At 44.9% G+C, this 14198-nt stretch overlaps 1 protein-coding gene across 1 annotated transcript in view; it reads left to right on the top strand.

Moving 5' to 3' along the window:
* The first annotated feature begins 490 nt into the window (after window positions 1–490).
* The window catches only part of LOC144142655 (uncharacterized), a 34588-nt gene continuing 20880 nt past the window's right edge, over window positions 491–14198 (top strand). The window contains exon 1 of the mRNA XM_077674308.1: window positions 491–687. Coding sequence (XP_077530434.1) covers window positions 675–687 — 13 coding nt within the window. The 5' untranslated portion in view covers window positions 491–674. The remainder of the gene's footprint in view (window positions 688–14198) is intronic.

The following is a 14198-nucleotide window of genomic DNA, read 5'->3' as shown; positions in this document are numbered from 1 at the left end:
TTTATTTAATTTGATATCGGCACTTTTGTTTATGTCTTGTATTTACCTTCGAATATGCGCGAAGCAAGGGCAATTTTTGTCCTAGCATCGCGTGGAATTCGTGTTGATCAATAGAGCTGTTTTTAGGGGCATTGTACCACCGTATTTGCGGTGACAGCACCGACAGGGCGGAGTAATCGAGAGAAGCCAGGTGCACAGCGAAGTTTCGATAACGTTGGTTTTGATTGCGAAGTTACAGCGAAGTGGCCGTCTCAGACGTGAAAATTGCAAAGGTCTTGGCGTGCGCTATTTTGACATTTTTACTGATGATGTTGTTGTATTAAAAAAATTTAATAAGTTTTTGCTTCTGTTCGCGACTACGAAGTATACTAGCTCTTGTTTAATAATAAAAGTTCTTCAGTTTTGTAAAAGTTTTGAAAATAAGCAAGCTCTTCTTGAACCACAAATTTTCGTACTTGTTCGTTGCGCTACAGTAGCGACCCGCGACGTCCATAACACGAAGCTCACTGCAGCCTCACCCGTTCGGCGTTTCCGTGCTTGTGTGGGATTCCGAAGTTTATTTTGGAGAGTTCGTAAACAATTGCAAAAGCCGTGCGAGTTTTGCTTGCTGCTGCCCCCGCTATCATGCAACATGCGCAGGGCCCGACAGCCTCAAGTTTAGTCAGCGCGCATTAATGGATGTATCAGGTGAGTCGTCTCGAGTGATCTGCGATCGGTCTCATCGACGGGTGGTGGGGGGGATACCACTCAGCCGAGCGATGATGGTTGGGCTTAACGCAATTAGTGCGGCTGTTAATTAACGCGTGATTTGCTCGCAGTGCGTGGCTCCTTCGCTCTGTGCATGCTCTAACATGTTCGACGGAACGTTCAGGGCGCGGCTAGCGCGCAATACTCGATCGCAAATACGTCTAGGCAATTGCGAAGTGAACGGCAGTCCGTCCTTCCTGCTTTTTCTTTTACTTTTTTTATTCTCATTCCCTCCGCTCGTTCTTGTAGGCCGTGTGCGAGAACACGGATTTCGTCGACACCGATTCTCGACAGGCCACGAGCGAGGGTTGCACGAGAGAGAGAAAAAAAAGGGAGAAACGAAAAAAAGTCTCGTAAATGGGGAAGCCTCGCTTTTTCTGCCGAAAAAAAAAAAAAAAACCGCCGTCGCGGCAGGCTCCATGCGTGCGCCGCTTGGATGGCTTGGCCGGGGCTCTGACCGGACGAATTGCCGAAGCCTGTGCTCCAGATCGCGTCGCAGCTGTGCGTTCGCGCCGCCGGTTACATCTGCGTAGCGTCCGTGTACCAATGGGGCGCCTCTGGAGTAGTTCCGCTAGAGTTAGCAGCCGTGAGGGGCCGGCATACGCGTCGCAAAGTTGTAATAGCAATAAAAAAAAGCAAAAAGTAGCCCGCGAGGAACTGGCAACAAAGTTGCTCTCATTATTTCCCGTGGCCACGAATTGGAAAATTGCTGACTTAGCTGCGATTAGTTTTGCAAATTGTAAACAAATTCGTCGCGGCGGTGGTCGTGTTATGTATAAACGCGGTCCGGATGGGTTGGAAGTTTGTTTGCTACTTAAAGGGACCCTGCAACGCTGCTCATGAAAGCTTTCACTTTCTTAAAAGCTTTGCGATAGCGCAGAGCGGAATTGCGTGGTTTGCGGTTCGCAGCAGATACTCCTTCTAGTTTCGGCTTTGCTTTTGAAAGTGGCTGTAGAATGCGTTTATTGCTTCGACTGAAAGGAACTCGACCAATATTCGTGACGTGACGTCATTCCAGCGCGAAGACAACGCCAAGATGTGGCAAAAAGCGAAAATATTTGAGCAAGTTTCCGAGTTATGGGATGTGCATTTTAGCAGTTTTTCTTCGGCTGAGGTATTTGTGACTCACTGGAGGCGTGTGCTGGCTGCGTTCTGGGAGCTTTTAAAGTGTAGGAAAACGTGTAAAAAAAGTGTTGCGGGGTCCCTTTAAAACCAGCTGTTCTAGAGGCAGGTAAGCACGACAATGCTGGGTTAAAAAAAAAAAAAAAGATGCCGAGCCGAGAAACGTAACAAGGCATTATTAACCAAACAAATATCAATCACGTGAAAATGACAGGCCTGGTATGGAAACCTTTATTGTTGGCATTTCGGACCGTTGAGAAAGGGCCGCAGCTTTGACACACGCAATTGATAGTTTACACCTGCCGAGCTTGCTGCATTCTATTGTGTGCTGAGTGTGGAACGCTTTCCTGTGCTTGCGAAGGGACTACCTACCTCAGCAACATTGCAAAAATATTTGAATGCTCTTCTAGTTTGAAGCTGCTTGCGATATTGCTGTACTCAACAATAAGAATGGGAAAATTTCCTCCCGAGGTTTTTTTTTTGTTCCTGTGAGCTGGTCATTGAAAACGTAGTTGTGTGATCACCCTTTTGCAATTGTTTGTATGCGTCGTGCGATAGGCTTATGTGAATTGAGTGCAAAAGTAGAGTGTGCGCTGTGCGTCGTGGGCCATTCCACTTCGCGCGGGGTCGGTACATTCTTTTCCTGCGGAATAGTAAAGATGTTTGATAAGGGCACTTGGCCATTACGATTCACATGTGCGGTCAGGCCTAATATAACCTGCAGCAGTTCTCAGTGTTGACTGATCCATGAAACTGAATTCTTATCCTGGAAGTTGTTGCAAAAGTAATGCGTGAGTTGACTATCGTGAATGCTTATTAAGAAACTTGTCCAATTGCATTGTACATGCACTTCAATCAAAACTGCAGAGTGGAGCCTGCTCCGATTGGCAGGGTCGGCCATCTTGAAAGGCTGTGAAATGTGGCACTTGCTGAACTCTTTATTTTTTCGAACCCGCTTTAACATTTTAGTGCCTTGAAAAGGGTTCCCAAAGATTTGGGAATGTGTGACGAAGGAGGCAGAAACTGTAATTGGCTTTATGCAATAGGAAAGTGAGGTTTTATTAAATGTACGTCATACCGGAGCCGTGTCCTTGAGTTCCATGTGCTAAGGTATGAAGCGAGTGCTGGCGATCAGTGCGTCATGACATTGAAAATGACTAGCTTGTTAGTGCCTCGTGATTGATGACTGCGCGTTTCGTTGTGCGAGGGAAATGTCGCTTTACAGAACGGTGCGTTGCATTTAATACCTCAGTATGCCCCACGCTTGTACAATGTATAACCAGTATATTTAGATCGCCCTGCTTGGTGCAAAACTCTGCTCTCATTCATTTACGTTCGTGGTTAAACGAGAACTGAAAGTGAGTATTTAAATTGAAAACCTAATGAAATTGTGTCGGAAATATCACATTGTGCTCCTTTTTCGTGGTACGGTGGAAGTCACCTGCACGCACGAAACTTTTTTTTTTTCTCTCTGTGCTTTAAAACATGTTTTGCCATAGGTGCCTGTGGGGGTTTGTTTCAGTAACCAATCATTTCAGACGAAAGAAGGCAGAAAAAAATAACCTGTGGTCGGGTTTATTGCATCTCTCTACCCCTCGTGATGTTCTTGTGACGTAGAGTTAGTGGTAGTCACAAGTTATAATTGGTCTCGTGCTGAGTTTTTTTCTACGGAGGGGTGGGTGCCTTAAACTGCAGAGAGAAGGGAGACCTGAGCGGCTCCGTTTTTTGTGCAAAGCACTTGCACTGTTGTAGTGCACATACGTCTGACTCTTGATTCGATGAAACAATAGCACTGCAATGCCTCAGCTTAGCAAACGGATAATGGTACATTCCGAGTGTCTAGCTTATCACAAAACTGATATAAATCTGCCTTGCAGCTTGTCGTGTTTGCGGCATTGCGTAAGTATTTTGCTAAACTTCACTGGAAAAGCAGTGTATATCATCATCTCTAGTTTGAAGTGTCTGAACCTGTATGCGTGCATGTGGTTATATAACCTGTGGCACTTATAAATACCGAAGAATTACGATAATGCAAATTGGATACTTTACTTGGGAACAAATCGTGCGCTTGATGATTTGCTCACTAAGGACGAGTCCTTTCTCTAATTAATAAAATACAAATGCAGAAATTTGCCTGTGTCACAAGTTGAACGCCATTTTTGTTGAACGAGCTTCCTTCAAGGCGTCAGTACTCGGAACGTCTTTCGGACGCACGTTATATGCTTCGCACATTATGCCACGTATTTTGTGTTCCTGTCTTTATAGTTACGCCGTTACATAGTTACATCTAACCGTAATATTTGGCTTGCCCGTGTGACGTGTTGGCAAGAATTCGCATATCATTCGCCGTGCAGGGGTCCTAAAAACATGCTCTGCTGGAAGTTGCCTAATCCACCGTTCATCCACTGTTAACGCCAACTGGTTAAGGTTTTTAATCAGGGGCCTTTTCACTAGTCCAGCCGTCTCTTTCACAATTCAAGGCATAGTAAGTTGTATGCAGCACAGAAGGCTGTCCTGGGTGGTTGCACCAGAACTAATCACTGAACTAGATCCATACCCAGCCCGGATACGGTGAAAAGGTCGTCCCTATGCATGCATGAGTGCATATGACCTGTCGCGGTAGATCAGTGGCTGAGGCGTTGTGTTGCTGAGACCAATGACGTGAGGTCAATCCCAGCCAGGGTGGCTGTTTTTCTGCGAGAGGCGAAGAATGGAAAGCCTGTGGGTCGAGAGTTTGGCACGCAATAAAGTTCCACAGGTGGTCAGAATAATCCGGAGCCCTCCTCCACTACGGCATGTCTCATAGCGCGGGTGTAGGTTTGGAACAATAAACCGTAAAATTTTGGATTTAAACAAGTTGCAGGTATGTACGTCTTAATTAAAAGGAAAGACAACTGATTTTTGTCGAGTATATTTTCTCTATCCCAAATGAAGGGGCATCGCTTAAAGCACCGTAACCCTAAATGGTTTTGTTGATAGCGCCCTAAAACTTTTGAAATTTGGATTTCTAGATCTACCAGCCACATGTGTCCCGCCAAAAGGAACGCTGGCAATCGTGACAGTGGGCCGTACGGCAGAATACTTTTAACTGTACGTGAGATGACAAGATGTATTTTAAAACTTGTCCCCGGCAAAAATAACAATAATGAGGAACATTTCCCATGAGCTAGACGACGTGCACTCCACAAAAATTGGTTATATGTACCACAGAGTTTCGTACTAATATATACTAGAGGGAAATCTGGTGCCACTGTCTAGGGGAGCGTTGCATCGGCGAGCGTTTCTCAATACACAGGGCAGGCACGTTCCGCATGTCTTTGGCATGGCTCATGAACAGGCTGGAAAGTTGTCTCTGGCTGCGAAAAAAAAAACATTATTACTGCGAAAGGTTATTCAAATTTGTTTTGTTGTTATAAAACTGAAACTGCAAAAAGATCTATTTGTCAGGGATTATTTAAAGCTTCATGCACAGTGAACCAGAAAAAGAATGTCACCCTTTTTTGTTGATTGGGGTTTCGAAACAAGAAAGAAACCATGTGGCTAGCCAAGCCAAGTAGGCAAGGAGAGTCGCTAGCTGCAGTGGCCCGTTTGTAGTGCCAGATTTCCCTCTGGTATTTATTAGTAAGAAACTCTATGGTATGTACGCCTTAAAGGAGCCATGAACAGACAATACAACTTCGTTTAATTTGAAGGAACTAGGATTCAGTATCTCACTCAGTTCCATTTGAGCCACAATAGATGTTTTTTTAACGAAAAAAAGCAAGAAGTATTTAAAAATTTCAAATTTTGCGCCACAGTGACGTGTTATGAGCAAGAATTACGTCTTACGGGCCAACAATAAAACAATTTTCAGTGCGTTAACTGCACGTTAGCATTCAACTGATGCGGTCAAATGGAACTAGAGGCCCCATCGCAGACGTCCAGTCATGTGTCGTCGCGACAGGTCAGTTGGGCGGCCGCCAATCGCACAAACAAGGTTCCGTGACGTCATAGAAAAGTTGCGGGGAATTGGCTAGGGGGTCACGACTGCTTAACACGTATTCTTTAATATCTCCGTTATTTGTTCGAAGATTTCGATGATATTGGTATCATTGTTATCGGAACTAAGCAGTCTTTCTAATAAACCCAACTTGTATTTTGTCTTCATGGCTCCTTTAAAGTCCCTCCGCTTAGTTGCACCCTGCTAGATATACCATGCCCTCCTCGGGAGGGATAAGGTGCAGAGGCTTAGACGGTTCAACCTTCTCCTCCTCACCAACTTGGGAGATGGAGTGGAAGTTGCCGTTCTTGTCTTCAGGGGGGACGGTGACAGACGAGAAGGGAGAGTACGTGTGCCATTGTTTCTATTGAGGAGGGGAATTACGATCCGTTCTCCTAACCACGGACAATGCCGTGTCGTCTTTGTCAGTCGGGAGCCGGTTCAATCGAGGTGGTGTGCGTGTTTTCCATCTTTGTGAATAGGCCTGTCGTCACACTCTGTGTTCTTAGCTACTGCTTAAAAGGAGGAATCAATGCATCTTTACAATTCGGCACTCGTTTCAGTTGCATTGTAGTTCATCCGAAAAAAATTGTTGCTGGTGAGAGTGGCGGTATATTTTTAAGCTGGGTGTGTTTGTCGATATTGAACAACATATTTTTTATTATTTTTAGCATTTCTGAGTACTGCTCAACACATTGGTGTTAGCAGGAAGATTTTTACTGCTCATGGGAAAAGGGTCATTATAATTTTGCAGTTTCTGTAGACATTGTTATCAAGTAATAAAGATTTTCTGATTAGCTAGTAGCTTGAGCAGGATGCATGGTCAGTGACAGCTTATCACTTCAAGCTTAAGCATACCTTAAAGTACGGGGAAGGTTGAGATGGGCAAAGAATGGTGTGGAGGACTGACAGGCAAGCACAGCAATCTAACTCCTTTCGTGATTCTCCTTTGTCCTTGATCTTGTTGCCCGATTGTTAGGGCTGCGACAAAGTTGTTTTCTTTGCCTTAGAGCTAAACTGTACAAGTTTGTCTGAATGCTGTAAGAACTGCAAGAACCTCAGGCATGGCCTGCAACAGCCGGCATAGAGTACTCGTTTCCGAGTTTGTCGTTCGGCTTGTGTTTTTTCAACCTACATTGGCTGCACTGGTGCAGCCAGTGTAGCACATAAGCCTTGCCACACCGAGCATGCACTTACTTGGTGTAGCACTAGTGTAAGTTAACAAGAAACTCTGTTCTCCGTGTGAGGCATGGGAAGCCCTATGCTATAAGGCAGCGTCTTCTGCCACGCGCGTGGCACCAGCCACGCCCCCCTGGCAACGGCTGCTGCCACGCGTGACGTCATAATGACGTCATAACATTTTTAATTGTTATGATTTTGTGTAGTGTAGTCCGAAATACACATTTTTTTTATTTGCAGTACAAAATAACGCACAATTGAACTGCTAAAACTTTTCTAAACAATTTTTGTTCTTGCGGGAGCAGCCGGCGATGCTGCTGCTGCTGCCAGCTGCCGTATCGCGTACATGGAGTCGCCTATCCGAAAGCGGGACGAAGCTCCCATTTTCTCGGGCCGACAACGTAGATAAACCGGAGTTCATATTGTTGGAAGCACTATCTGAAAACGTGAGAAAGTTGCTTGTGATTATGTATTGCGTGGGGACCCAGCCAGCCTTTCCAGACCGCAGCAAAATAGCCGCTCTCGAGTAATGTTGACCTGTGACCGCTTGGTTATGCTTGGTGTACGCCGATGGTACCTGCGTACAGTTTCAGCGTACGTGAGACGACATCGCACAGCCGACTGGCCCCGTTCGAACAAGCTACGTTCCACACAAGAAAAGACATCGTCCGAGCGTAATTCTGTGAACCTTCCGACGCATGTCGGCGCGGCGGCATCTGCTATCAACAGTTTGCACCACGGCAAGTTCAGAATGCTTAAATGGGCGACCTGAAATCGCGGTGTGTGTTCTCGAAATGAAGACAACTTAGCAGCGCCAAAAGATAATCAGAATGTACAGTGCCGAGAACGAAGGGTAGTGGCGGCAACTGTTTTTTACTAGGCACATGTGCGCATTACAATTACAGACAATTGCGTCAAGAATAGGAAAGGTAATATTTGGTGTCCCCACACATGTACCACGTACGTACCACTACAGTAGATCTCCTCTTCTGAAATATTAGCGAGGAAAACTTCCGAAAATCAGGAAGTTCTTATTTTCTAGTGGGCGAAATTGTAGCTTAAAATTTGTTTTACACCAACGATACGTTTTATGAGCAGAAAAGTCTTGTGAGCATGCGCCACAAGCATCATAATTGCGTGATATTCAGCGCTTAAAAAGATTTCCTAGTAGAAACCAAAGATTTTGTAGTAGAATACATGATTCTACGACAGTTTAGGACCTGCGACCTTCAAAAGGTAGACTAGCTAGACGCTTCATCTCATAGCCACTGCACTGGTATAACTTTCACGTCTCACTGTACCATGGTGTACGCTATGTTGGCCAGACTTGACTGAGTGCCCCATGCAAAGGAAGTTAATACAGGACACCCAGACGATAGGGTCAGAGAAGAGGCTGTACAGACGGTAATAGGAAGGGTGTACGCTTGGCCGGCCATCATGTCTAATACACCTACATGCACTCCAGCATATGAAAACCTATGGGTTCTGCAGAGGCTCAATAAGCAACGTCAAAGAGAATCTTAAGATGTGCCTGGAACGTGAAAGCATCTGCGGATTGTTTGTGTAAACAGGTGTAAGCAGCGAGCATGCTGCAAATGTAATTGATAGGCAAACGTCAAGGCTGTCATGGGGTGAATTTAACAAAAAGAAATGGTGAAAAAGATCCCAATTTCAAACTACATTGATGTTATATGTGCATGCACTATAAACACAGTCATCAATATGTTAACTGTACGTAAACACTCAAGTGATATGATCAAACGGAACTAGAGGCCCCACTACAATCGCCCAGTTATGTTTTTTTGCAGTGGAATAGGTCGGTATCTTAGTCGCACAAACAAGATTCTCTGATGGCATGGAGAAATAGCTGGAAAGTGGCTATGGAGCTCCAGCTGCTTTACACATTTTCTGTAATACCAGTTATTTGTTTGAAGTTTGCAATAAAATTGATGTCATTTGTTAGTCTTTTTAATGAACGAAACTTTTCGTGGCCACAAAACAATGGTCGATAAACAAATGCTCACTTTCTTTGGTGGCCTGTAACGATTCACTAGAATTTCACACGGCCAACCCAAGGAATCCATGGCTCGTACACTGCAGGGTAGTGCTAGTCTCCAAAAACATTTGACAGGACGACTGGAAACTAGCGCGGCCCACACGCTCCATAGGTGGAAACCAGTAGCCCACCCACACAGTGCCATAAAACAGCTAATGAAGGGAGTGTCTCTGCTAAATATTAAGCAGGTTCAAAGGGTAGGTTCGCATTGATAGATTTTATGCCATCGTTCACTGTGCGTAGATTAACTATTTAACGGGCACAATAGTCATTTTTGTTATTTCGGACAGTTCCTGAAGGGTTGCCTAAATGTTCTTTAACAAAACAAGAAGTGAAAGCTCTCAGTTAGGGATTTTAAAAACATTGTTTAGCCTCTCCAGCAATTGTCCCAGCCTGAAGGAACTCGGCTGATAGTTAGTGCCGACTGTCGTCCTCGCTTGCTAGCTCCCTGACCAAGCACATGAATGCAATGACTAAGAAAGATGGTGACCAAAGTGAGAAGAGAAGGTGGATCCCATACAACAGCCCTTGATCATCTAAACACCATAAAAAAGCACCGATGATTCACAGGCCACGACTAGGGCGTTAAAATACCTTTTGACATACATTTACAGGGCATTTACAACCTTTTATAAAAAAAAATCGTATGATTACACACAGTCCCTCCATAGAAGGGGTTTGTTTCAGACAAGGTCGTTAAAATTTGTTATTAGTAACAACATAAACTCATCATTGGTCCCTTTCATTCTGCACACTTACGGGCTTCGTTTTAAAAACCCTGCTGTTTTTATTTGACGTATAAATGAACTGCTTCTGCAATATTCTCTTATTTACCTATGTTCGAAGTAAACTGTGTTATACCGTAAAATGTGATGTGCCGAGTGCATGCAGGTGTAACATTCTTCAATGGAACATGCAGAACATGAAGTTTAGTGCTGATAAACTTAAATCAGGGAAAATAAAGCTTCCCATGTTGCTTCTTTATTTTTGTAACTATTATCTCTACCAAATACCTTGGTGGTAACTCAACTAAGCTCACCTTTACCCTAGGCCTTTATAATTATTTTGCTCTGCAATTATACATTCTCAGCTGGAGCATGCCTGCTGAATTCAGGCCCCAACCACGCTTTGCTATTTCACTTTTGCAGCTGTATGAAATGTTGCTCTTTAGGTTTTGCCAATGATTTCCAACAGGCCACTTAACTAGTGTCAAAACTATTTTATACCTTTAATTGCTATTTATAGCAAACAGTATTATATCATTTTTCATAACACATTTTGTTGTAACCTCATTCAATGATTTTGTTACCCCGCCAGCCTGGTTTATAAATCTTTGCGTGAACATGCTTGTCTTGCAGCTAATCTGCAGTAACAGACACCACACATTTTGGCTTTCCAGCGTAGCTTTGGTGTCCGCAAAAAGGAATCTTTTTCTTGGCTCGTCTGCAGCGCTTTGTAGAAAAAGATCACTTGCTGGTTTGGCTTTCCCGCAGGACTTTAGTGTAGTGCAAGAGAGTATCGCTTGCTTATTCCTTTTTTGTTGAGGTTTTAATGCTGTGCATCTTCCAGAAGAACCCTGGCATTTTGTTTAGAAACGGAGCTTCACACCACAAACAGTGCACAGAAAGTAGAGCTACTCACTTCTTGCATAGACACGGAAGTTTGGCAGATCACTTGCCATTGACAAGCAAGTGTTTGATTTCTGGCTTAAGGTGCAACGCTGGGATAGTTTACTAGTTGGGGGGAAAAAACGCAGCGCTGATAAACGGTACTGAAGTACTAGGAAAGGTGCCGTGATCAACATGGTTTCTATGTGTTGGCAGCTTTTTGGTCCAGTGTTTTTCATGAATATTTGCCAGGGGGCCTTAACATGGCCTGCTTTTGTATAACAAAAATGTCAACAGTGAAGCACTTATCAATGCTCACATGCTGCTCATTGATACCAGAGCCAAAGTACGTTCAGCAGTCATTTTATTGTTAAAGCCACCCATGATCCATACACCTTCCAGCTGTACTGCAACTTTCACAAACACCGACAGGCATTCACATCCACGCACGTGGCCTTGGCTCCAGTTCTTGCACAAGGTATTAAGAAGTACTCTCGGTAGTGGGCAATGTCACGCTCGACACCAACCATTACCCCGAAGTTGTACTTGATAAACTATCTTTTAAGCCTGTTGGCTTAAAGGATTGTTTAAGTGCCCGTTTTGTGGAAGAAAAAGAAACAGCTAATGGACACACAACACACAACCCGTGAATGTGTTTTCTAGCAGCTGGCTTCTGACGAGACTTGCATCATTGTGAACGAAATGTGGGACATTTTATAATGCCCCTTACCACTAAGTAAATTCACTTGAGCAATTTTACAAAACAGTTTACACAGTGCGGAGTTAAAAAGCAATAGAATGTGAAACGTCCCCTCACAATTGGAAACTGTTCCTGTTCACTACCCCAAAGGCTTGGACAGTAGACGCTTAAGCACGCTTCATCAGTTGCGAATACAAGTATGCATTAGTGTCAAGTTGAACTCCGCAGAGTGCTTGGGATGGGCATATAGATGTCACAGCCACTTGGAATTTGTGCATAGACTGCCAGCCTCCGAGATAAGCTCTCATCATCATTAGCCCATCCTGCTGAGAGTGAATGGAAGTATTGTGGCTGGTTATGTTCAATTCCAACCAAGCCAAACACAAGAGTAAAGAGGGAACGAGCCTATCAAAATACATACTCAAAGCAGATGCAGGAGGCAGTTTTGTTGCCTAACCACGTTAGAGGCGGCAAAAGGTACTGGAGCGAAGGAAAGGGAAATAAAAGCCAAGCAGCAATTTTAAGCCTTGCCTATCATTTCATTCAGACTTCTTAAGTTGAAAGCACAATGGTACTCTAAGCAACAAATCTGAGCATAGATGAACAATAACTGAACTGTCACTTGATAACCTTATGCACACCAGACTTTTAAAGGACTATTAGCAGAAGTTCCAAACTTGGCTCACACGGCGATCTTATCGGCTGCACTTCTCCCATGCTTGCACAGTTGGAGCTTGAGCCTCCTTGCACAAGAAGCCAGCCAGTCAGCGAATGGTTTCAGTGGTATCTTGAGTAGATATCTTTGGACGGGCAGTTGGGCTCCACCCATGGAAGTGAAGCTGCGCTCCCTGCACGGATTCTGCAGCGCCGCGTGCACAGATCGTTTCTGCGGAATAGTCAGGATACATTTCTCGGCGATAGTACTACTGCCCCGGGGGAAAAATTGCAGAAGCTACATGCGAGGTCGGATTGCGTTCGATGATGCCGTGCGCTACCTGACGACACTCGATTCGTGCACACGCTGACACTACGTCGCTCGCGTTGGCATGTCATCAAAGACAGCTACCTCGTTAGACACGGCGCGACGCGATGGAAAATACTGATCCCCACGTTTTATAATTGAGCCACCACTCTAGAATTACAACACAAGGCTTGGCATGGAAGAAGCGAGGCACAAGTAGACAACGAATGCAGGCGCTTAAAGCCGATAGCACGCGAACTGCAAGACAACGTGAAGCTTACAAAATATTAATCGACAACACTACAGTTCTAGGACCATGTAAAAAGCGGGGCGAAGCAGCGTGCAGAAAACAATGCGTTAGGCTTACCAAGACGTGCAACAGCAAGTTCACAAAAAATACCCAATCTAAATAATTACAAGCACACCTCCCAACAAGAAAAAAGCGCCCCGAGGTAGCCGCTGTACAGGGAGATAAGGACGTAACGATGCGTCAGGCCTGCCATTCGGACCACGGGCGGAGAACATCGGGACACATGACGTGAACACACGGCTGCCGTCGTCGTTAACACAAAAAAAGCGGCATGATCAAATAACGTAAATATGACGTTCGATTTGTGACGTCACAGGAAGTCACGTGATTACTTTAGCTTGACGTCACTTCTGCGTGGCAGCAGCCGTTACCAGGGGGGCGCAGCTCGTGCCACGCGCGTGGCAGGAGACTCAACCATGCTATAATTGTGTAACATCTAACAGTTTGAAACCAATTTATCTGACGTCCTGGATAATTGACGTCCCAAAGTCCTCTAATTTGCCCCACGGATTACTGTTTCAGGGTAATCATAAAAATACTGAAAGGTGTTTGTGTGCGCTACACAAATGTGTATATGGTGAACTCCTGTTAAGATGAACATGGTTAAGACGAATTCTCGCTTATGCCGAACATGGGAGTGTTGGGTTTTTCATAGACTTGCACGCACTCTTCAGTTAAAATAAGCAACTTTCGGGAATCTTATGGCTTCCAGAAGCCCTAGGGTTTAAGGGTAGCACAGAGGGCTGTCGAGGTGACGAAAAGGAGATTAGAATGCTGGCGGACGAAAAGCAGAGAGGGGAATATTGCCTAGGACAGTTACCGCCTGTAACAGGAAAAAAAAAGTAATCTGTGCCTAATAAGCTTTTTGTGCCTGCCCTAAGCAGCGCTAGTATTAAACCAAGAGTATAAAACATACCTAGGTATATTAGTCCTTTTTGGTAAGATGACACCTCATCACCCCGCCACAAAGGGGAAACCAAAAGCAATCATCATTATCATCATGGGGGTGACCACCACTGCTAATGAATCTGGGTAGCAAACATGGCTGTCCTGGGGGGTTGTGGCAGGCCATTCAAACGACTAGAGGGAAAGAAAAGTGAAAGAAACCACAGTGCGAAGCAAATTCGCGCCACAAAGCAAGGGAGGGAGTGAAAAAAAAATACGATCGGATAAAGCTACCACTTCTCCCACCCTTCATCTCCCGGAGCCCGCGACAAAGCAAAGAAAAAAAAACAGCAAAGGCGAGTTTTGTGGCTTCTCTGCTATGGAGGAGAGAGAGGGCAAAGCTAGGAGGACGAAAAAGTAAAGGAAAAGCGATGACGGAGATTTCCTGTTCGCAAACATAGCATCTCTCCTGACCACTGCCGTTTCTCAGCAAGAGCATACGAGTTTGCGTCTGTTCGCGTAGCGAGTCCCGTCGCGTCACCACCAAGAAAGCGAGGAGTTCCTTCTCTGTCTCTGCTGCGTTGTCGCTTGAGGTAGTGGGTGTACGCTCTTTGTCGCCGCTTGGATTGGATAGAACCACGCAAGAGCACTG

This window comes from Haemaphysalis longicornis, unplaced genomic scaffold (genome assembly GCF_048455015.1).
Source record: "Haemaphysalis longicornis isolate Haplotype H1 unplaced genomic scaffold, Haemaphysalis longicornis Haplotype H1 scaffold_6, whole genome shotgun sequence".
Lineage (NCBI taxonomy): Eukaryota > Metazoa > Arthropoda > Arachnida > Ixodida > Ixodidae > Haemaphysalis > Haemaphysalis longicornis.
Note: the sequence above shows the minus strand (reverse complement) of the source record. Positions and strands in the feature narration are given on the sequence as shown.